At 37.0% G+C, this 24376-nt stretch overlaps 1 protein-coding gene and 1 non-coding gene across 2 annotated transcripts; both read left to right on the forward strand.

Annotated features, from left to right (window-relative positions):
- Window positions 1–5503: 5503 nt before the first annotated feature.
- LOC122063477 lies at window positions 5504–5610 on the forward strand. The gene has a single exon (XR_006135345.1). It is a non-coding gene; the product is annotated as a small nucleolar RNA R71 (small nucleolar RNA).
- Window positions 5611–21232: 15622 nt separating this feature from the next.
- Window positions 21233–23640, forward strand: LOC122063475 (probable E3 ubiquitin-protein ligase ZFP1). The gene is made up of 5 exons (XM_042627178.1): window positions 21233–21386; window positions 22105–22529; window positions 22618–22707; window positions 22818–22988; window positions 23182–23640. Exons 2-5 carry the CDS (start codon window positions 22167–22169, stop codon window positions 23326–23328), a joined length of 771 nt encoding a protein of 256 aa, XP_042483112.1. The 5' UTR covers window positions 21233–21386; window positions 22105–22166; the 3' UTR covers window positions 23329–23640.
- The last annotated feature ends 736 nt before the right edge of the window (window positions 23641–24376 follow it).

A 24376-nucleotide genomic window follows, 5' to 3' on the forward strand; every position in this document is an offset into this window, starting at 1 on the left:
AATACGTGACTAATATGGGTATATGCGTTAAAAAAAAAAAAAAAAAAAAACATAATATCTAAAATCAAAACCTACCCGAGTCACCCAATCCCTTCCCCTTTTTTGTATGAGAATTGAGAACACCAAAACAATCGGCGATCGGTCCCTTCTTCTCCATCTCTTCGTTTGATAGAAGAACCCTAACCCCTTGCTTCTCCATCTCCATTCTCGACGTTGGGCGACTGGCGACCGACGACCAAGGGCATTTGCTATTCACTTCCTCTTCTCCGTTTCTCTTCCCAAAACCTAATTCTAATTGAAAACAAAATCGAGGATCATGATGATGATGATGATAGGAGACTGCATTCTTCATTAAATTTATTGGTTGCCTTCCACAAATGCCATTACAGGTGGTGGTTTTAAGAAATCTCTTTCCATTCATTCTGTTTTGTATTTTTTATTTTCTCTGCATCGAAAAAAAATGTACACTTCAAGGTTGGTTCTTACTGTTTAGATAAGGTAGAGATTCATGAATCCAAGAATTGTGTGTCTATTTCTCAGGGATTGTTTCTCTTTAAAATGGTCTATCAGAATTGAAGGATGAAGGGTTCATATTGCTATACATGTATGCAATCGAGTTTTGACAATATTTCATTCATCTCTGCTGACATTTTTGGGGTTTTGGCGTTTTTAGTCAGGAACAGAGTCGTCGAACCTTTTAAACTGTGAGAGGACACTGCAATTTAAGCAAAGGGACTTGGTACTCTGACATTTGTTGCACACAAGCAGAGGTCCCAGGTTTTCTCATTGAATTTTGAATCGGAGAGGAGGAGATAAGAATTTCTTATCGTTGTGGTTATTAAAAAGTATGGAAAAGACTGAAATAAGGAACTTGGTCAAGTGCTACGAAGCATTCCTTGGATTAGTCTCCCCAAATTCAATTACAGGGAAGAGTAGCTCCATGTTACTTACCTAACTTCCCAAGTATGTATTATTATTATAGGAGGAGTTGTTAGTTATTATTACTTGTGGGTTAAGGAGAAGTTGTAAAAGGAGTTATAGAGTGGAACAATAAAGAGAGGAAATAAGGAAAACGTGGAAAGGGTGGTGGATTGTAAGTTATAACTATTATCTTATCATATATAATAGGAATTAGTATGTAATAAAAAATAGACAAATGAATTAAAACTTGTACATTTTCTCTTATGAGATAGAGGCTGACTCCCTCCTAATTAGCCACTAAGATTAGCGACCTCCCAATTACTCTAGAACCGACCAAATCCTATTGTTTTCTCCTATTATTTCTCTTTCCTATCTTATTCTCTAATTTTTCTCTTCTTGTTTATTTCTCTTAATTCATGCATATCATCTGGTATCAGAGCTGGTTTTCACATAGATTAAATTTTCAACAAGATTCGACAATTCTCAATTGAGAAATCTAGACTTGTTGGAAGCAATCTTGAAAAAGATAGAGTTGTTGCCCGTGGCCACCGTACCCGTGTATCCAGAGCAGCCAACAAGAGAGAAAAAAAAAGAAGAAGGAAAAGAAGAAAAGGAAGAAGAAGATGGTGAAGAAAAGAAGAAGCAAAAGAAGATGAAGAAAAAGAAGAAGGAAAACGTGGACAGAGAACCAAGTATAGAAGTTAGAAAAAAGAGGGAGAAGAAGAAGAGAAATATAGCATTCACCACTTCTTTCAAGCAGATACCATTCACTATCAGGAGGGATTTGAAAAGACATTGGCAATGTTGGGTTGTAGTGATGAACAGAAAATCATGTGTGCTACCTACCAGTTGCAAAATGAAGCCCGCGCTTGGTGGAAAGCTGGTGGACAACAAGCAGTCAAGACAGTAGACTATCTTGACCACAGGAAATATGTCAACGGAAACAGCCTGGGCCTGAATCTGGTGACTATTTTCGATGGCCAATCAGGTTACTGGTTGGGTTCTGATGCACGTGGGTCCCGCCATATACATCATAAATAGCCCCGGATGATCCCAAATTCTCCCCCACATCTTCCTCGTGAGATGAGCACCTTACGGACCAAAGTAGTCGGGTCCACGTGCCCCGGAAGTTGGATAAACCCGTTTGGACCCAACTAGTACCAAACCAAACAGACCCTAAGGCCTGTTTTACCATATAAGTGGAAATGAAAATTCATTTTGTCATTTTTCACTTGTGCACAAATGTAGGAGAGGAGAAAAGGAGAGGAAGGAAGAGGAAGAAGAGGAAGGGAAGGACTCACCTTGGCTCCCGACTACTGCTCCATTGTCAGAATCCTTGCCAGAGGTAAGTGTAATCTCTTCGACCACTCTCTCTCTTCATTTTAACCTAGGATAAGCTAGGTATAGGAGTAATCTTGGGCAACAAACCTTATTGAGCTCGGGGATTACCTATTTCACCTCCCTAGTGCCATTGCCAAGCTTAAACCGAGTCCGGTGAGCTCCGACAACAAGATTGACCATATAACCACCTAGGCTTTTGACCTTTCGATCGATGCATCTCCCAAAAGGCTTGGTGGAATATGAATTTTATTAGTTCATAGTGATGGTAGGACCATCCCCCACAAACTCCATGGAAAAAATCTCAACGATCGGGCTCGAGTCAGAAAGCCCAAATTTATCTGGGCAGTTCTGTACTGCCACCTGAAATAAGCTGTTGAAAACACTGGGTCTACTTCCAATGGGCTGTTTTCGATAACCACTCGAGCCTTAGGTGCTCTCTGTGATGTCCATTGGAAACATTGATATTTCTGGTGGACAAAGTCTGTTTTCGGTGGGTGTTTCCGGTGGCATTATTGTCACTATGAGACTTTGCCTATATCCTTTGGGGGTGACCCATATGGGCCCCTCCTAATGTTCCTAACTCATATTGACGTTGGTTATCTTTGTGTTTAGGGCAGTTATGTGCATGCACCCTGAGGTTATAATTGAATCACACAATCGATGGCCATACTTGAACCCTATTACACACAAGCCTAATCAAGGTGAGGGATGGTTGCTTTTATTTTGTGAATGTTTTTTTATTTACTGTTCACATGATGACGATGTTCTATCATATGTTACATTATATGAACATGATATGAAATGTTTATGGATATGTATGGCAGGATATGGTGTGGCCGAGGTGGTATCGATACCATGATTTTCGCGTGTTTATTATATGTATGAGGCAGAATCCGATGTGACCGAGGTGGTACCGATGCTGTGATTGCCATATGTCTATTGCATTTATGCATTAATTATGTGCATTAGAGTTAGTTGTAATCGTGGATTACAATTTGTGGCCGATTTGTTACCGGTATCATGTACTCCGGGACTGCATTTAGAAATGGATACGCTTTGTGGTCGATGGGGATACCGATGTTGTGTAGTCCATACTCAACTATTTTTATACATGCTAGATTCGGTAAACGGTCACAGGTTACACTTGATGGCCAAGGTGCTTCCGGTATCGTGTACCCCGGAACTGTATTTGGAGATGGATTACGCTTTGTGGCCGATGTGTTCCTGGTTTCGTGTAATTCATACTAATTGTATCACTATGAAGACATGTAGATTATTTGTAGTTAGGTATCATTCCCTATGATATGAACCCTTACCAACAGGGGGTAAGGTGTTGGATAACCCATTTGTGGTATGTTCGATGTGCCTTTGTGGAATGCCACACCCATGGTACGATGTGATTGTTATCGGAGGTGAGAACTTGTCTGGCATGTCGACGATTGGTACTGGTGCCGTGATAGCTAAGAGGGGGTTATTAGGGGTTTACTGGGTGGCCCATGGTCGTATACAGGGATCGACAAGTTTCTATTCATGGCTAGGGTTTGTATCTCTGCGTAGTTAATGGCGGTTCTGAGATGATGGATATAGCCTAATGTGTCATAGTAGCATTTACCAGACTTAGTTTGTAACACAATAAAATCAATAGGGAAAATAAATTCCCCCACCTTTAGTAAGACATCCTCAACCATCCATTTAAGAATCTTAACAAACCTATCTGTCAACTGAAAAGTAGTTCCAATGGCTTTCAATTCTCCCAATCCTAGTTGTTTGTACACATGGTAAGGTAAAAGATTCACACTTGCGCCAAGGTCAAGTAAGGCATGCTCAATGTAGGTGTTGCCTATGATATAAGCTATGGTAGGGCTCCTCGGATCCTTATACTTAGCTGCTATAGGCTGAGCAATTATAGAACTAATGTTACCTGCCAAGAACGCCTTTTTGGGCATACTAGTGATACTTTTGTGAGTACACAAATCTTTCAGTACCTTTGCATAGGCGGGGATCTAGGATATGACATCCAAAAGAGGGATGTTCACTTCTATCTTTTTGAAGACTTCTAAAATTTTATCCATGGAAGCAATCTTCTTTTTGTTTACCAAGCGATTAGGAAATGAGACAGGAAGAACATAAGGACTGTTAGGGATTTACCCTTTTTCAGAAAAATCATTTTTGGTTTCCTCAACCAAATCATCTTTAATTTCAGAAGAATCTTTAGGTTCATCAGACAAACCTAAAACAAGAGGCACACTTGTATCCTCAACTGAAAAAGATTTAACAAGAGTAAAGGATGGGGAGGAGTTAGGAACACAATGTTGGTACTCTCTACCACTCCTGAGGGCATAAACAACATTACATTGGTTGGAGGGCCCTTGTTGGGTCTGACCTTGTACTACATTTAGTGGTGCATTAGTTGGTGCTTGTGAACTAACAGGCAGATGATGCCTAAGGTTAGGCTCTGGTTGACCGGGCAAAGTTTTCTTCTCCCTCTCACGCATAATTGAGATAACTTGAGTGAGTTCTATCATAAGATTTTGATCGCTTGTCATGAGGAGGGCCATATTTTTTTTCAAGTCACTTATTCTACTTACCTCTCCAATGTTGGTAAACCTACGGGGTTACTGATAAGATGATAAGAGAGGGGCCCTAGAAAAACTAGCCTGAAGTCCTACATTTGACCTAGGAAAAGTATTTTGGAAAAAAGATTGTTGTGTAAAGGGAGGCCTTTGGGGTCCAGGTTGACCTTGATTATTGAAATTGGAAGGCCCTGCTTGGTTACCCTAATTTTAGGAGAAATTTGGGTGATTTCTTCATCGTGGATTGTAGGTGTTACTATATGGATTATTCTGGTGTAAGGCATTAACACTATCATTAGAAGTGCCCCAAGAGGTGTTGGGGTATTCTTCTATGACATGTCCAGGGGACTGGTACCAGGCACAAATCTTAACCAAATTGACTGATGATGGCTCTCTAGGAACAATAGCTCAATCCTCTTGATTAGGTTATCCAAATGGGCTTCCTTGGTTACTATCCCATCCACAAAATATCATTTCCCTCCTATGGTTCTTTCACTCTCTTGGGTTAATTCCCACTTACAGATTTTGTCAATTAAGTCAAGTAAGAATTCCTATGCCTTTCCTTCATCTGTAAAGATGTAAATCCCTCAGGGCATATAGACTCTATCATTTGTTTAGTTGGGTAATTAATACCCTCATAAATTATTTGACATAAATGCCATTAGCCTAGGCCATGGTGAGGGCATTCTTGGAGTAGATCATTGAATCTCTCCATAAGTTTGGAAAATGACTCACTAGGATTTTGCCTAAACTAAAGTATATCACTTCTAAGATTATTGGTCATGTGAGTTGGGAAAAACTTCTTAAGGAAGACAACTGTGAACTGTTCCCATGAGGTTATGGAATTTGTGGGTAACCCATACAACCACTTCTTAGCTTGGTCTTTCAATGCAAGCATGATGAACCTAAGCTTAACAACATCATCAAAAAGCTATTAGATCTTAATTAGAACACATACCTCTTCAAATTCCCTTAGAAATAGGTATGCATCCTCAGAGGTCAGCCCATGAAAGTAGGGCAACATAGTGATGTATTGAGATTTGAGCTCAAAATTATTGCCTTGGGCTTGTGGTAGAACTATGCAAGAAGGTTGGGCTATTCTAGCAGGGTAGAACCTATCTTTCAGAGATTTAGGTGGAGGGTTTTGCTGTTGGTCTCCCATATTGAAGGGTTTTAAAGAGAGCAAACATATAGGGTCACTACTTGTTAGATCTCTTCTTTCTAACCGATTCATAGTATTACGTACTCACTTAACACTCATGTAATAAAAAACTACCCACAGCTAGAGTAAAACAAACAAAAAAGAATGGAAAGAAAAACCTTTCTTTTAATTAATTTTTTTAATTTTTTTTGACCTTTTGGGAGCTTACCGGTAGGGATCCGGGGTTGCTCAGGTCAATTCTTGAGGTACTGCTATAGGGCAAAACGGGTCTTTATCATACTATGAGGCTTGGCGACCTCCACCGATACAACTATTATTGCAAGTTGTTCTTCTCAGGAATTTAATAAAATAAAAGGAAAAACAAAACAAAGCAAACCAAGCACTCCAATTTACCAAAAGAAAGTGAAAAATAACATGGAACTGTCTCCCCAGCAACGACGTTAAAAACTTGTTTGAGATTTTAAAATGTAACCGCAAGCATACGAATCAATGTAACTATGGGTCAAACACAGGGAGAGAAAGAGAAAACTAGAGAAAGAGATAAAGCAACTAAAAAAAAACCTTAGAAGAAGAATGAAGTGCCTCCTCCCCTTGTGTTAATTCTATTATATAGAGAATGGGGGAAGGAAGCTAACGATTTTAGCTTCTAAAAAAAAATATTTTTTTTATCTTGTTGATGAGGTGGAGGAGAGTGAAGAGAGAAAACGTGTGGCGAGAGAATCTCCCACGATTTTTCTTGCCTTTTTTTTCTCATTTTTTTTTCCATTTTTCTCTCTCTTGTTGCTCAAGAAACCCCCCTTGGCCGATTTTTCTTACTTGGATTTGGACAATATTCTATCTTAATGAAAAATTCCATCCAAGCCCTTGTCTTTTTTTTATTCTTCTTTCCTATTTTTTCTCTTTATTTTCTGTCTCTTCTTCAAACTTGCGTACAACCATCTTGGTCGACCTCCTTTAAGTGATAAGTAGGAGAGAGAAAATCTTCCATCCAAGCCCTTGTCTTTTTTTTTTTCTTCTTCTTTCCTATCTTTTTTCTTTATTTTCTCTCTCTCTTCTTCAAACTTGCATACGACCATCTTGTTCGACCTCCTTTAAGTGATGAGTAAAAAAACACCTCAACAAAATAGCAACTAAGAGGTTCGAACTTGAGACCTCCTAATAAGCAAGAGATTTTACACACCACAACTCACCAATTATGCTAGGTAGTTGTTGTTACCAAAAACGAATCTTCAATCACTTAAGGGTGTGGTCCATCAATCCTTGTTGGCATTTGAATATTCCTTATACCCTTGGGACAACTACAGACGGGCTAGTTTTGCATCTCAGTTCAATTCTGATCCCTTATTCTTTTTCTGGCCCGAAAAGAATAATTACTTGTACGGTTGACCAAACGAATGTGTACTTTTAATTGAACACGTCCATCTTGCTTAGAATTTCATCTTCTTCGCAACCATCAAAAGAAATAGGACCTCTTTATATGTAAAATTGGAGATATAGTGCCCGATAGTCCTTAAGGCCTTGAAAATATAAAACCTGCAAAAAGAGAATAAAACCCAAGGTAACTCCATTCTAAATATGTAAAATGCATGTTTTACTATCTTAGATTTCACACATAAATGTGCTCATCAAAAGAGAAGGAAAGAAGAGAAGAGAGAGAGAGAGAGAGATAAGGGAAGAACTAACTCACTTAAGGCATACCTTGGATTGATTGTGCCACAGGTAAGTGACGTTCTTCAGTAAATTAGAGAATGTGTTGTAATATCTGTAATAGGGTTATTGAATTATTCTAATTAAGACTCCTAGTAAGCTAGAGTATTTTGTTGGAAATTTGAAATCAAAGCTTGGGTTTATGATGAATTAATAAATTAGAATGTATAAATGTGGGTATAATTGTCGGCTACAGTAAATTAAGGCTAGAACTAAATGGAACTAAATGATTTCTATGAATTTCTAGCTTTATTACTTGACCAAATTTTGTTATATTATGATTTGAGCTGAAATTTCACCCACTGAGGTTGCCTAATGGTGAACTCAACCCAAAGCTATGGTCGAAATTAGGGTACTTGACCTGATTTCACTCCACAATAGTTTGAGAAGCCAGAAGGGAGAAACATAATCGAATTCTGTAGAAAACAAGGGAACCAGAGGGACTCGATTGGCCAGCGGTTGTCCCACTGTATCCTACTGGTTAAGGTTCCAAAAGCCAATTAGGCTATATATTTGGTCAGAAACCCTTTAGAAATGTTTGGGGACTTAACCTACATATAATTTACCTCATTTCACTTAAAAAAAAAGTAGGAGGGGGGGGGATTTTATTAGGTATCTGTTTGAGATTTAAAATGTAACCGCAAGCGTACGGATCAGTGTAGCTATGGGTCGAACACAGAGAGAGCAACCACTTTATTTTTTTATTTCTTTTAATAATGCGAAAGTGAACCGATTAATGATTGTGATCTAATTCTAATTACCGTCCTAAACATATGTATCTAAAATAACGTCCTAACCATTCGTCATCTAAGAATTTTAAAGAAGCAAGCCACGCAATTAAAAAAAATAAATAAATAAATAAAAGAAAAAAAAATACTGAAATAAAAATAAAGTAAAAGAAATGGGATAAAGCTAGAGAGAGACTCACAAGTAGGTTTCTCTACTTAGCCCGAGGGATGCATCATAATATGAGCTTCCCTACTTGACCAGAGAGTCACTCTTACAAGGGTTACTCTACTTGGCTTTAGGGAAAGGGAGACAATTAAAATAAAAACAATAAATTGATGGTTCTATGGCTAGGAGGGGCAAAGCCAACACATACATTAGCCATGAACCTTAGGGGAGAGGGATAGCAATAATGTAACGACTGAAAATAAAAAATCCTAAATTAAGAAAGAAAGGGTAGTCAGAAGAGAGAATGAGAGGGGGGAGAGAAGACTACTGAAGGAGCCTACTTACTTGAATCAATGCTTGAACTTGAAAAAAAAATTGCTCCACGGCTCGTGATCTTGTCACCTAGATCTAAGCCTAGAACTATAACTTAAAAAATTACAACTCAATTGCATAAATCATAAACATAAAAAGAACTGAATAAAAATAAAAGAGTACTTGCATTAATTGAAATAAAAAAAACTATTACAAAAGTGATTAAAGCAAAAATAGAGAAGAACTAGAACTAAAGAGAGAAAGAGGAAGAGAGAGAGCAACTAAAGAAAACTAGAAGAAGAATGAATTGTGTCTCCTCCTCTTACATGAGTTGTATTTATAGGGAATGGAGAGGTAGGGTAACAATTTTCTCTTTCCTAAAAGAGAGAAACCCACAATTGATTGTGAGATCTTTTGAGTCCAAAAGTGCTAAGATGGAGGAGAGAGAAGAGAGAAATAAATTTTGAGAAATTTCCTATAATTTTTTGCTTATTTTCTTTCCTTTTTTTTTCTAATTTATTTTTCTTCTTTTTTTCTCTCTCCTAGGGACGCAAAATTCTCTAAAAAGAACAACCATGAGATTCGAACTTGAGACCTCTTGGTGAGCAAGAGAATTTTGTACACCATAGCTCACCAACTAAGCTAGGTAGTTGTTGTTACCAAAAACAAATCTTTAATCACTTAAAGATGTGGTCCATCGATTCTTGTTGGCATTTGGAGTATTCCTTGTACCTCTGGGACAATTGCAAACGGGCTGGTTCTGCATCTCGGTTCAGTTCTGATCCATTATTCTTTTTCTGACCCGAAAAGAATAATCATTTGTACGGGTGACCAAACGAATGTGTACTTTTAATTGAACACGTCCATCTTGCTCAGAATTTCATCCTCTTCGTAACCATGAAAAGAAATAGGACCTCTTTACGTTTAAAATTGAAGATATAGCATCCCGATAGTCCTTAAGGCCTTGAAAATATAAAACCTGCAAAAAGAGAGTAAAACCCAAGGTAGCTCCATTCTAAATATGTAAAATGCATGTTTTACTACCTTAGATTTCACACATAAATGTGCTCATCAGTATCTGATCAATTCAATATTTTGTGAACTAAGCAATGAGAATTTTAGGGTAGAAACCTGCTCAACCAAGGGAGTGAATTTCTTAGACTTGACCACCAAGGTGAGTGGGTGCCCCCGATATTATATGAAGTGTTTCTTTGTTTTATTTTATTTTATGCCTGTATTCAATGCTCATGCATAATGATGTGTGCATTATATCTTTTATTCTAGAAATCTCTATTAAGGTGAAAATTTAGCTGAGAAAGGTAAGACAGGTAAGGTGGGCCACTGATAGGTGCCTAGGATTTGTGTGAATGTGATGATTGGTTGTGCATCATATAGATATGCTGGGTTAGGATATCACTACCCGAGTGCTACAACCCCTTGTCAGTAAGGGGATAGGTACTAACTAATCCAGATATATGTAGCTGCCTAATTAGTAGTACACTTCCGTAGTACGACGTATTGCACCTGAGATAGATGATAGCAGGATATGACATACTGTATGCCTGATTTTATTTTTCAAGGTTACTAACTAGGGTTAGCCAGGGGACCGAGGCTCTAACCAGGACTGGCTGATTCTTGCCTGCAACGAGCTTGTATTCCAAAGGCCCAATGTATATGGTAGGGAATACCACCTACGTTGCGTAACATTATACCATTTATTATCAAACTTAGTAATGGACTAGGGAGTAGTAAAATAAGTAAATAGATTCATGAGCATCATTTGATAGTATAGAGCATGCATTATATCATTTATATTGTGTGTGCTTGTTTGCCCCACCCTCTCACTGAGCATTACATGCTCACCCCCATTATTTATTCTTTCTAGATGACGAAGGCAGTATTTTTCCGACTCCCTGCACTAATTATAAGGCAGTGGCCATGGATCACTTGACCCCTATTCCAGAGAATGAATTCCACCATAGACCCGTCTGTGATTGCGACGACTGTGCCTACGGAGGCCAGTACTTCTGAGGAGTAGACTTACCACTGACTATTCTTTTTGTGTATATATGCTTCTATGGAGATCACTCTTTTAGCCGATCTGGGTATTCTGATGTGTAAAACTACTTAAGAGATATTATACCCTTTTTATGTACATATTCTTTGGTTTATGAATTATTCTAGATAACTATAATATATGGATAACTGTAAATTATGGTGTCACTTAGAGACACTGGATTGCTATGGATTTTATTTTGTACTTGTATAATATGCGAATCTCTAATTTGTAGTTGTGTATTGTAGTGTTGTGGACTATCCTGAGTCCGAATCCTAGGGAGAATAAACTGAATAGATGTGGTGAGGTGTCCAGTGCCACATACCCATGCCATGTGAGGGTAGGGTGTGATAGAAGTCGTAGGAGTAGTCATAGGGTGGGAGTTGTGGAGTCATGAAGAGTAAGTTATGTAACTATGTAATCCATATATTGTGATAGAAGTTGAATGAAAGAGGGAGATTCATATTGAAAAAAAAGGATTCATACATTTTCCTTATTTTGAAAGAAAGGAGGTCATAGCTTCCTCGATAAAGCCAAGAGGTGGGCTACCTCCAAATTAGCCAAACTTATCATTTTTTTCTATTTTATTTATTGTTCTTTCCTCCCTATCTTTTCTCCTTTATTTTATCTTTTCTAATTTCCGTGTGTGTATCAAGTGGTATCATAGCTCAGGCATGGCGTCCACTGATGGATTCATACATTTTCACTCCTTGAGAAATGAGGTCATGGCTTTCTAGATTAAGCCAAACGAAAGCCACTGGCAGAAGCAACAATGCTATTCAATTTCTAAAAATATGGTCTTAAGGGTAAGACCAATTTTAGGGGGATGGAATGATATGTATATGACGTGGTTGGGATTGGAACGTGGATGAGTTGGGATATAACTATTGAGGTTTAATTTGTTATTATATTTTTATTTTCTTATTAATGGGTAGCAGAAGTTATGAGAGTTATCATTAGTGGGATAAGGGAGAAATTGTAAGAGTAGTTATAGGGTGGGAGTTCTGGAATCATGGAGAGTAAGTTATGTAACTATGTAATATATATATTGTGATAGAAGTTGAATGAAAGAGAGAGAATCATATTGACAAAAGGATTCTTACATTTTCTCTATTTTGAGAGAAAGGAGGTCATGGCTTTCTCGATAAGGCCAAGAGATCTACCTCCAAATTAGCCAAACTTATCATTTTTCATATTTTATTTCTTGTTCCTTCCTTCTTATTTCCTCTTCTTTATTTTATCTTTTCTATCTTCTATGTGCGTATCATTCCAATTATATTGTTTCATGAAAGAATGGGGGAATAGAATTTAGCTGCAGACAGCCAGTTTTAGTTCATTCTTAATACCAGAATAAACTTGTACCTTTGGTGCCAAATTTTATAGAATAACCATATTAAACACGTACCGTATCATTATTGTATACATTTTATTGCGATGGATTTTTTAAAAACATTATTACCATATGGTCCATTTAGTTTCCATACGTATCCATTACTATATTATTGACATTCCCAAACTTACTAACTATGAGTTTACCTGGGTATTTATAGTTGGAGCATGTCAGTCATAGAAAGTCCCAACCTGGTAAGCGTTTTTGTGTTAATAAGAGTCCAAACATAGTAAGCATCTGAGTCATATTTATAGGGTGTATAATATCCCGATCGGTGGGGGATTCCCCTTCCTTTTAGGGACAATTAGGAGTCCTTTTAGGTGATCTCTGCACCTTGCTTGCAGGTTTAATATTTGGCTGGAAGTGAATCTCCTTGTTGTGAGTGAGCTGTCTCCCTTATTTGGGATTCTCCGAGTTGTGGTAGCTTGATCACTCGGTTGTCGAGCTATTGAGGTACAGTTGGCGGTAGCCAATCCTCGAGCTTATAATATCCCGATTGGTAGGTGATTCCCCTTCCTTTTAGGGACAATTAGGAGTCCTTATAGGTGATATTTCCTATTTATGAAAGATCTGCACCTTGCTTGGAGGTTTCGTATTTGGCTGGGAGTGAATCTCCTTGTTGTGAGTGAGCTGTCTCCCTTATTTGGGATTCTTCGAGCTATTGATGTAGACTTAGCGGTAGCCAGTCCTTGAGCTGGTCCTGGTTCACTTGTTTGGTCCCTAAGATTGGTTCAGCCTTGGCCCTATCGTCCAGCCTTAGTTCCACATTTCGTGTGGGCATTGGCGAGAATGCTTTTACCATAATAGTGGGAATCTTTTCTCTAAAAATAAAAATAATGTTTGCATCATCGTAAGTTGGAGATTTAGATCCTCTCTCATTCGAGAGAGAGCCCAATGCTCATTCGGTGGCTGGGATCCCCTTGGGGTACATGCCGAGGTGTTGGGTGCACACCCAGAATGCTTCCAATCATTGGATGTGGTTGCACTCTCTCCTGTGCGAGAGAGGATCAGAATCCCAAGTTGGACGATGTTTTATAGACAAACGAGGTTAATTCAGTTCTTACACCAAACTATAGCTAAAATAATGTTTTCCATATGCCAATTACAAAATATTGAAGATGTACCAATAAAATGAAGCTTCAATGATTGAAAAAAATGCCCATCAAAATTCGAGTAAAACTTCTCTTTCTCATATTTTACTTTCAGGCATTATATTGAAATTAACAAAAACAAAGCCATATATGATAATTTTTGTGCCTTTGTGAGGCAAAGGCCGAAGCTCATTTTCTGTTGTCTAGTTTCACTTGACACACAATTTTAAGTTTTTAGTTTAATATATAAATATGAGAGAATGTTTTCAGTCTGGTAGTGCAAGGATTGCATCACCACGTGACAAATGGAAGTACACTTAAAAGCATTAACAAGGTGGACATTTCCACCTTTCATGGAGACAGGGCAATCATTTCGCCTTCCTTTGTGTTTGAACGCAGCCCCTACTCTTCCAAACAAAAAAAATTATCCCTGTAAATATTTAATGAATCTTGAAAGACTTATTCCACCACATAGCCAACTCTATATTTCTCTCTAAAACGTGGTGACAGATACTGTAACATGGCTTGGCTCTTATCTAATTATTTTTAGCCCCAGTTTGCTATAATTAGAATGAAGCAGATCTTCAATTCCCACCGGCTGATCGGAAAACTATTTATACCTTAAAAAAAAAAAAAAAACCAAACCGTTTAGTTGTTGAGATGCATTCAATCAATATTAATGGTTCTTATTTATGAATTAAGCTTACTATAAATAGTGCAACTCATCAAATTCCAACTAGCGGAACTACAATAATAACCAAAGCTTCAAAAACTCTGTTTCATGCCCACATGATTTCAGCACTAACTAAATCCATGCATGCATTCCACGTAGATACTGGAAGTCAATTGGTATATTGGAAATCAACACTGGTTTTTCTCTTGGCTCATCTTTACAAGATATTTTAGTGTTGAATAGTTGAATGCATTTCCCATTGCACGGGAGCCTATTAAATGACAATTAAATGAAATTTCTCTTTACTCTTTAGGTTTTTAGTGTTTGTCACAGAGAGAATCCAAGAATGGACTCTTCCAGAGGTCCAAAGTGGTGAATTTTCTTTTGGTTTCTTGTCTTTAAAGAGAAAAGAAAAGTGTTGTTAAGAGCTTCCAAGCATTTTATTAGTAATAGTATTTTAAAACCTTACAGTTTTCAATATTTGAAGTTAAATATTGAGAGAAAATAGGCTTAGCTTCATATAATATATATTAGTCTCTTTTGCGAATCAAGGGGTAAGGCTGCATACAATTTGCCCCTTCCAGACCTCGCAATAATAGGAGCCTTGTATACTAGGTTGCTTTTTTTTTTTTTTTAGAGAAAGAGAGTGAGAGACGAAGCGTATAGCCAATACTATTTATCAATTATTAGATAAATGGGAAATTATTTGGATATATATATATATATTTATATTTATTTATATATCATAAACATGTAGAGGAGCAGGATTCACTAGTGATATAGGTGAGAGGTGTTTTGTATGGAAAAAAAGAATGCCTCTAGTTGCATCTTTCTACACCCAGACAAAAGGCATTGAAAAAGACGATCCACCCTGATTGGATGCTTGTGTGCACACTTTGATTAGTCGAAATGTGAAATGGCCATGCAATCGGGCAACATTCTTTCTCTTTTGTCTATATTATCATCCAATTATAAGATTAATTTTCAATCCAATCAAACATTATGCCATATTCTACATAGGGATGAAGAACACTATCTCGTCGTGGCCTCCATGCTAGCTCCTAGACCAATGCGAGAGCAAGCATGGGTCGGGGTGTCCTTTCATGGGACTCTGTGAAAGGGGCTTAGGGACCAGGTAATGTTCTTTTTCTAGAAGATAGGGGCAGTGTTTTCTTTTGATGAGTGTGCTCGTGCAAGGGTCAATGGGAGCACAAAAGAGAACATCAACAGAGGCGTCATTCTCTATTTAATTGGGGATGGGCCGACTATTTCACCTCTCATGTGTCTGGACGTAAGGACTATCCCCCAAACCATTTTCCGAAGGAGATAAAAAATAAGAGAGAGATCTGATTTATTGATTAAAGGGTGCCCTATTTTTTATTTATTTTTGGTAAGTAGGTGCCACTAATCACCTTCCATGATTAGTAAAAGAGTAAACGAATTGTAATCGAATGGTTTAATTAGCTTGTAGCTATAGAAGTCTACTCGTGGAAGCTAGAAGACGTGCGGGCAAAGTCCATAGTAACTCTTATTTTAACAAACTTTTTGGTAGTTGAGGTGTTGATTCCCAAAAATTATATACTTAATTGGAATTGGTAATATGTAATGTCTTATGATTAAGAAAGTGTACTTTCAAAGGTTAAGAAGAACTAATAATAAGATTTCTGAGATTCTCACTTTGACCTTTTTATCTATCTAATAATCTATATCTATATAGATTCTGGATTCTGCATTCTGGGAACTGTGAGGGAAGTGGGTGGTGGGGAGCATCATTCGAAAAGCTTCCTCATGCTTACTACGTAACAGACAATATCTCCGTTGCCTGTGCCACTCTCACATGGAGGCGGAGTGGTTCCTTCATAATTTATCATCTCTTTATCTTAATTTTTCTCTTACTAAACCTTCAAAACACCCCCGGCCGCATGCGGAAAACATCTCTCTCTCTCCCTTTTGATAGATATGGTTTAATCATGATTAGGAGACTTAATGGTTCCAATTGAGCACTCCATCAAGACTAAGTTAATTAAGGGTTTTTATTTTTATTTCTATTTATTATTATTATTATTTTTTTTTTATACTTATTCTATAGAAAGGAGGAGGGGAAAGGATGGTCAAGAAGCTCAAACTCCAAACCCCCTAATGAGCATGGCTTAGTGCATCACTACTTCACCAACTGTGTAGTTCAAAGCTAACTAAGTTGTTGGGCCAGCCTTGCTAGATCATGTTGTGTGGGGAAATGTTGCACCTTCATGGATCACCTTAAATATATTTGTCAGTATATGATACCACTTTCATTCCAAAAAGGATAGATAATACCACTAATTTATGGTATGCTACCATAGCTACTAAAGTATTAAAACCCTTGTACCAAAAAAAAAACAAGTGTCTTAAAACCCCAACCTCTAATTGATTTTGATTCAATTGGAATGGGCTTGAAATTGATCACAAAACCTTAAGAGTTGGACAATTGGGAATAAGCAAATATTTTCATAGAATTGTTTGGATTTTTTTTTTTTTTTTTTTTTTTTTTTTTTTGCCTAAGCTTATAAATCTTGATACAAGAAGTAAGTTTAATTGATTTTTAACTATTTAAAAACAACAATAACAAACTTAACCTTATCCCAACTTAATGGGGTCGGTTACATGGATCCATAAAAAATAAAATAGGAAAAAGTCCCCATTTTAATCTTAAAAAATTTTTAAAAAAATTTTTGCCACAAATGAAGATCCAAAAGTATTGTAGGAGTAGGCATAATCTTAATTGAGGTCAGCCATTTCCTATCTGAATCTTCCATTTCTGATCTAATTTCTGAAACCATGATAGCTGTTCTCAAGATTTCTCTATAGTAATGTAGATTGGGTACCATACTTCATTGAGCTCAACTCCTTTAAATTTTATTATTATTATTATTTTGACAAAAGATATTTTATTAGAGAAAATTAGCAAAGGAGCACTTTCTAGCAATAAAGGAAGAAGAAACAAAGAAAACTGGAGGGTGAGGCTACCAAATGAGAGAACTTAAATTTGGAGGCAACCTCCAAAATTGGCATATACATTTTTTTGCGACAGATTTTTTTTATATTGTTGCTATAAATAAATTTCGTCTATTATTTATATAGTTATAGGCGACGGCATTTGCTACTGCTAAAATTATATTTGGCGACGGAAAATATAAATCCGTCGCTATTATTATTTTTTCCTAACAACCCATGTTTTTCCATTGCCTATTTTTGGCTGCGGCAATATAGGTGACAGAAAAATAACCGTCACCTTTATTTTTAGCAACAATTTTTCATTTTTTGCGACGATTTTTTCCATCACAAAAAATGTGTTCTCTTATAGTGGGATTTGCCACTTCCAAGAATCCCATACCACCTCAATTATTTTACTTAGATTATGTTTGGAAACCGAGGAAAGAAAAGAAAAAATTCAAAAACTTTTGAATTTGAAGAGAAAGAGACACAAACACAAAGATCATAATTACACAATGATTTTTTTTTTCTTTCTTGAAATTCAAAAAAAAATTCTTTTATTTTTTGGCATCCAAACATAGCCTTAATGAATTAGACTTTTCCATTTGTAGCTTAAATTGTGTAATATTGCATTTTCTAAATCAAAATTAACTAAAAAAAAAAAAAAACAACAAGAAGAAGAAGAAGGGAAGAGACTCACCCAAGGACTAAAATACATGTCCTATCTTGGGTACTGTTCATGAAAGAGGCCAGTGCTTTAGTCTTCCTAGTGAAAAGTGATACTTTAGTCAACAAGCACCCTTTTGAGCTGAGTTATTCAAGGTATAATTGTTAGCACAATCTTCCACAAGAACTTGAACCATATCTGGAAAAGGGTTATAAATCAAGGCCTTCAATAAGAGCCTTCGGTTCAGTTGTGAGAGAATTGGAATTTTCAACTGGGCCTGAGAATGCTATTTGCTTGAGCAATTCCACAATTGGGTTAAAAAATCTGATACCTCAACTCCAGATATGGGCCTGGGTTGCCCCAACAAACTCACAGTAGAACAAAAAAACCAGTGGAACCTCTAACCATGATTTGCACTATTTACCCTCTCTAATAATGGGAGATGTAAGAACTGGCGGACAAGGAAGTTAAGGGTAACTTAAGAGCCACATAGGTATACCAAGAACAAGAGACTAAGGCTCCGTTTGGTATCGTTTCTCTTTCAGAAACTTTGTTTCGTGTCAAAAACGAAAATTTCAGTTTCTATGTCAAAACGCCGTTTTTAAACGATTTAATGCTATTTGGTGAATCTGTTTCTAGAACAGTTTCAGAACAAAAAAACGACAGTTCTGCCGTTTGATAATACTTGTTTCAAAAATGGTTTTTTTTTTTTTTCTTTTCTTTTAAGTCAATAATTACAGAAATAACATTAAAATACTATAAGCATATAAATCCTTTGGGACAATAAAATATTACATACCAACTAACAAAAACATGGTTTCAAAAGGATGAATAAAATATAGTATTAACAATGCCTTGTCCAAGTTAATTATTATATAATTCCCCAAATTTTCACTTTTTGTCTAAATCTAAAGACTTGAATGCTTGGAGGATGTCTTTCATCTTATTTGTTTGGTCCTCTAACTATAGAACTCAGATTTGGAATCATACCCAAGCAAAGTAACAAAGCTCCAATAAAATCAGATTTGGGGAGAGATAATGGAAAGACCAATAAAACCAAGCAAAGTAACAAAGAAATCAAGCATAGGAAAATAACAAAGAAATCAAGCATAGCAAAGTAACAAAGGAATCAAGCTATCCAAATTATTAGTAAGTGCTAGTGTGTTTATTATAATAAGTTGTTTGAAGTACTTACTGTTTATTCTAAGAGATTTTCCTTTCAATATAATACAAATTGTCAACCTTTTTGAACTCCACATAATTTAAAATGCTCACGCAATGGCCTGATTTTCATAATCATTAAAATTGTACACAATTGCATGATCATATGGTTGGACTTTGTAATTTGCATTTCATTTCTGGAACCCAACTTCTTAATAGGACAATTAAATTGATGGTTGAGAATGATCTTTAAGATGACATACCAGTTGCAACAAACCTTGGAAGTCAACACCCTATCTACATTTTTATTTAATTATGTAAGCTTCAAAATATAACCTTCTATATCATCAATTGGGTTTTGTATAATGTATATTTAGTTAATCCATCAGAGTTTTTACTTTTCTATATATTTATTTAAGATGACATACAATTGTGTTTGATGTCATTTCGTCAAAGGAAACAACCAAGTCTCATAAACTTAAATTAGTTGAATATGTTGCCACATGTTCACAAGGTGTTTGATGTCATCTCCCACTGTATTTTCACTGCAATATCTCATTATTGTTACAGAACAGAAATTGAATTAGTTGAATCATTTCTGATCCATGTTTTTCTAGTTTTTGCTCCTTTACAAGTGAATACTTTTGTCTGTGTTTCATTTGCTCCAAAATGAGATTGATCCAAATCAAGTTCACATTTGAAGAAGCATAATAGAAATGGGAAGATGAATTCAAGAAATAGAAACAGAATCAGAACCAGAAGTAGAACTCAGGAGAAGGAAGCATTGCATTCCATGAGAAAACATCTCTGTGAGACATTTTTTCGAACAGGTCTTGAGCATCTGAGATGTAGCCAGATTTAGCATAAATCTGGAGAAGGCGATTGTGAAACCCTCTTTGGTTCTCTCTGATTCACAGTGAGGAACTAACCACTAATCCTAGAAAAACCACTAACCCTAGAAAAACCCAAGTCCGATCGGTCAAATTGCAGAGGCTTTACAGGTAAACAATACCGAACTCTCCAATCTTGATTTGGGTTGTAGATCAGGATATTATAAGGTTTATTGAGGTCATGATCCATCATCAACATATCAGAGAAGATGCAAAGAGCTAGGGCATACCTGTTTGAGTGACAACGAGCAGAGATCAAAAGGGGAAACCAAGGTCGATCTGCTTCTCTTCTCAGGCGATCGTTCTTCTCTTCTCCGACGATCGTGCTTCTCTTCTTCGGCGATTGGTCTTCTTCTTCTCCAGTTCTGTGTGCGCAAAGATGAAAGGCAGAGGTGAAAAAAGAGGACGAGTGTATTCCGTCGGTCGAACTTGAGAGTGAAGTCGGATTCAAGGTCGATCGTGCTTCTCTTCTCCGGCTAGCGGTCTTCTTCTTCTTCAGCTCTGAGTGCGCGATTGAAAGGCAGAGGTGGAAAACAAGAGACGAGTATTTTATCGGCAGCTTGTCTCTGAAATTGTGAAAAAAAAGTTCATTTTTTAGAATGTTTGGAACGAAACAACATGGATAGAACACCCTCTTGTCGTTCCGTCTTCGGTCCTTCAAATCGTTTTTTTTCCAACTTTTGTTTCAAAAAAACTGAAATACATTATATGGCTGCCAAACGGTTTTTTGCATTTTTTTGTTCCATTGAATTGGAAAAACGATAGAAACGTTTCTTAAGAACAATACCAAACGGGTCTTTCAAAACTAGCACACCAAAGAGTCCGGGATCACCCTGAAATTTTCCTTTGTGATACTCAACCTGGAGTCCTGTCAATTTTCAGATTTTATACGGAATTTCAGGGTTACTTGCTATGTTTGGTAGCCAAGAACAGAAAAGAAAAAATTCAAAAATTTTGAATTTGAAAAAAGAGATAAACACGTAAAAAATCTTTGTATAATCATATTTTTCTATCTTATTTTGTTTGTTATATTATTTTTTTTTCTTTTCTTTTCTTAGTTACCAAACATAGCCTTAGGCTAAAGATCACAAAACGGCCTCTATAAACTTTACCGGAGTTTTTTTTTTTTTTTTTTTTGTTGGGTGACAAATCTGCTGCTAAATGTGCCGCAGTTTTTCACCATTCTTTTTCATCTATGTTGGTATTGGCTATCAGCTGTTTTGTAGATTTTAGCGGTGAGTATTTACCACCACTAAAAGTCAATAAAGAGAGAAACTAAAATATAATTACTTTAAGAAAAGGGGTGGAAATAAATCCATCCGATTCCAACTGATACCAATCCATGTATGGGTGGTATCGGTTGAGACCGTTCCCTACTTTTAAAACCTTAAATGGTTATAAAAAAAAAAAAAAGGGGCAAATCCGTCCGATCACCAGACCCTTAAATTCTCGATTTCTTCCAAGATATGACCGTTGCAAGAACGTTTTCAGAAACTTGGCGAGAGCATTGAGCTGTGGAAACGTTTTCAGAAGCTTGGCGAGAGCGTTGAGCTGTGGAACTGTGGATCTTTCAAGGTTAGTTTTTCTTTCTTTTTCTCTGATTTTCGTTTCTTTATTTCTCTATTTCTCTATTTCAATCCGTTTCTAGATTTTTGATTTTCTAGGGTTTTCCCCATTTTTTTTTAGATGTTCTGTGGCATTAAGGAAATTGATTGTTTTGCGTTGTTTGTGAATTAGTACATTATGTGTAAGATTTGAATGACAACATCACGGAAGAATCTGAGAAGGGGAACTAAAAGAATGTTGTTGAAGCACGACTCTGCATAGCATATATATAACTCCTACTCCCCCACTCCCTTAGTACCCCAAATCCCCCTAGGGTCTAAGTCAAAAAAATAAAGAGAGAGAGAGAGAGAAATGGGGGAAACTGAAACCCTAATTGCTTATTAACTACATATCTATAAGTTATGAGAAAGACGTGCTTTGAAAGCTGGTTTCAAGCTTGCAATAGTGATTAACATATGTTGTAGAACTCATCTTCACATTAATTTTCTGTCTTAACTCCAGTCCCAACAACAACCTCACACCCACTTTCCCCGGGCCCCCCTTGTTCTCAGGATATTAAACATAAAAACACAAAATATACATATAAGTAGTTCATGTGGGTTGATGTTAAATATGGAAGAAATTAAGAAGGTAAAACAACAGATGAGGCTTGCAGTTTAATTACATGATCAATGTAGATCGATCATCTATTTCCTCATCTCACTATATATTTATTTTTTGATGTTAGGTTATACATATATTATCTTTTCAGTAATTCCCTGAAGACTACTGAGACTAAAAATCAGGAATATGGGAGATCGATCCAATGGTCTTCAGCTGGACTCCACTTTATTGCTTAATGAAAGAGGGCCACAGAGAAGTGGGCAGAGCAGATACAACTCTATTGGTCTTCAGCTGGACTCAACTTTATTGCTTAATCCTCATTGTTTAGTTCAGGGGAATTCCGTTGGTCAGTCCTTTCAGCCTGTCCGTGGTACCTTGGTGGAGCAACAATTTGGGAGTAATAATGATCGAGATACAGTGCCAGGTTCTAGGTATCAGAGGCCTCTTCTACCCACTGGCTTTAGAATGTATCGACCTCACCAGAGAGGTGTGCAGCAGGTACTGCAAGAAGATGGCCATCACCCACACTTGAGGATTCTATCTGAAGCTGTAAGTTTGTGGTGTAGGGATGAATTACTATTCTATTCAATCTATTTTTTTTGTTAACTTACAGACTTTTCTGTGCAATATTATGTAGGAGGTTGCTATACTGGAATTTTCAGACTTCAGGAATTCTCGCGAACTTCTTAGTGACTTGAGGTTGGATATAGATCGCATGCCATATGAGGTAAGTCAAAGGTAGCCACACATGCTTAAGATTTAGCTATTTTTTTTCTTTCTTTTTTTGAATTATCAAACCTAAACTAACTTGGCAATGTTCATTTGACTCAATTGCAGGAGTTGCTTGCACTGGGAGAACGTATTGGCAATGCAAAAATTGAATTGACAAAAGAAACCATCACTAGGCATCTTAAGACGAGAAGATATCATCTGTCGCCTGCAGCCTGTATCAATTTGAATGAGCCATCAGGCATGGATCAAGAAGCTGAGACCTGCATCATATGCCAGGTATTTTATCATACCTAATATGCAATTCTGACTGTTGGATAGAATAGTAGTACATGCCTTGGATTAGCTACGTGTCAAATATTAAAGTCTAATTCATCAAATACCCCTCTGTGACTGTCCCTTTTCCTGCAAGTTCCTAAAATGCTAGCAAATAATGGTGACTAATAGTTGGTGGTGGTTTGGCATTTTACAGGAAGAGTTTGAGAACATGGACAAGATAGGAACTCTTGAGTGTGGACATGAATATCATGCAAAGTGCATAAAGAAGTGGTTGCTTGTGAAAAATATGTGCCCAATATGCAAAAGTGTCGCTTTGTCTCAGAACAGCAATGGTGGATAAAAGATCAGAAGATGGAAGAAATCCCTCCTTTACTGAGTCTCTGTTTATTAGAACTGGTGCTTTATACCCTTTTTATACTTGATACATTGGTTGAATTTTCTTTTCTTTGGGCCCCAAGGGGTTAAAGGTGTGGGTTGGGAATCTCTCTATCCCTCCCTTCACCAACCCCCTTCTCTCTAATGTAAAAATGTGATTCATTTTTGAACCCTTCTTTCTATTGTAAAAATGTTATATTCATTTTTTATCCAATTGATTAGCAGGATGAACCATGATTAAGTAATAATGAAATGACATTGTTTTTATTTGTTTCAAGCTTCTACTGTCTACTCTTTTCAGAAATTCCTGTTATTTGGGCAAATAAATAGATCAAAAAATTCCTTAGTTTGGATATGATCTGGACTGTCACTGGACTTGAAACTGGTCACCTATTAAAATCCTGAGTCAAATTTAAACCAGATTAGACCCTCATTCAGTCATTGGCATGTTTCTTCGTATTTTCAATCATTTTTCGAAAGCTTTAGACCCAACACACTCTTTTTGAGTGAAACTCAAAATGTAAACAGGCAATGTTAGACCATACTTGTCTATAAAATGAGCCACCCTTGATCTGCCATGGGTCAAATTTGGGAGTGTACGGGAGGGTTCCTAAAGCCGGAAAAGGGTGTGATCAGGTGGCAAGTCCTGTATCCCCAAAGGGTTGGACCAGAGTTGTTCTCACTCACCAATCCTATGCCAATTTTTTTATATAGATAAGTGGACATTATTCACAAGAAATAGACTCAAACCTGCAATACCACACTAGCAGTTTGAGCTTTCACCATTGCACTGAGCATTTACTCCTCTAGGATCAATATTAAGGGTAGGTCCCCTAGTCTTTGTAGGCTAAGAAAGCAGGTCAGTTGAGGCCAGAATTGTGGAGAGTTGAATCTCAAATCCCATACAAATGTCTCCTCACCGCTGCAAGTCCGCAACCCCCACCACCACCCCCCCTCTTGGTTTTTGCATTTCGGAATTTTTGGGGAGATCTGATTCTAAAGTTGGTTTTAAA

This window comes from Macadamia integrifolia, unplaced genomic scaffold, assembly GCF_013358625.1.
Source record: "Macadamia integrifolia cultivar HAES 741 unplaced genomic scaffold, SCU_Mint_v3 scaffold1335, whole genome shotgun sequence".
In the NCBI taxonomy this organism is placed as follows: domain Eukaryota; kingdom Viridiplantae; phylum Streptophyta; class Magnoliopsida; order Proteales; family Proteaceae; genus Macadamia; species Macadamia integrifolia.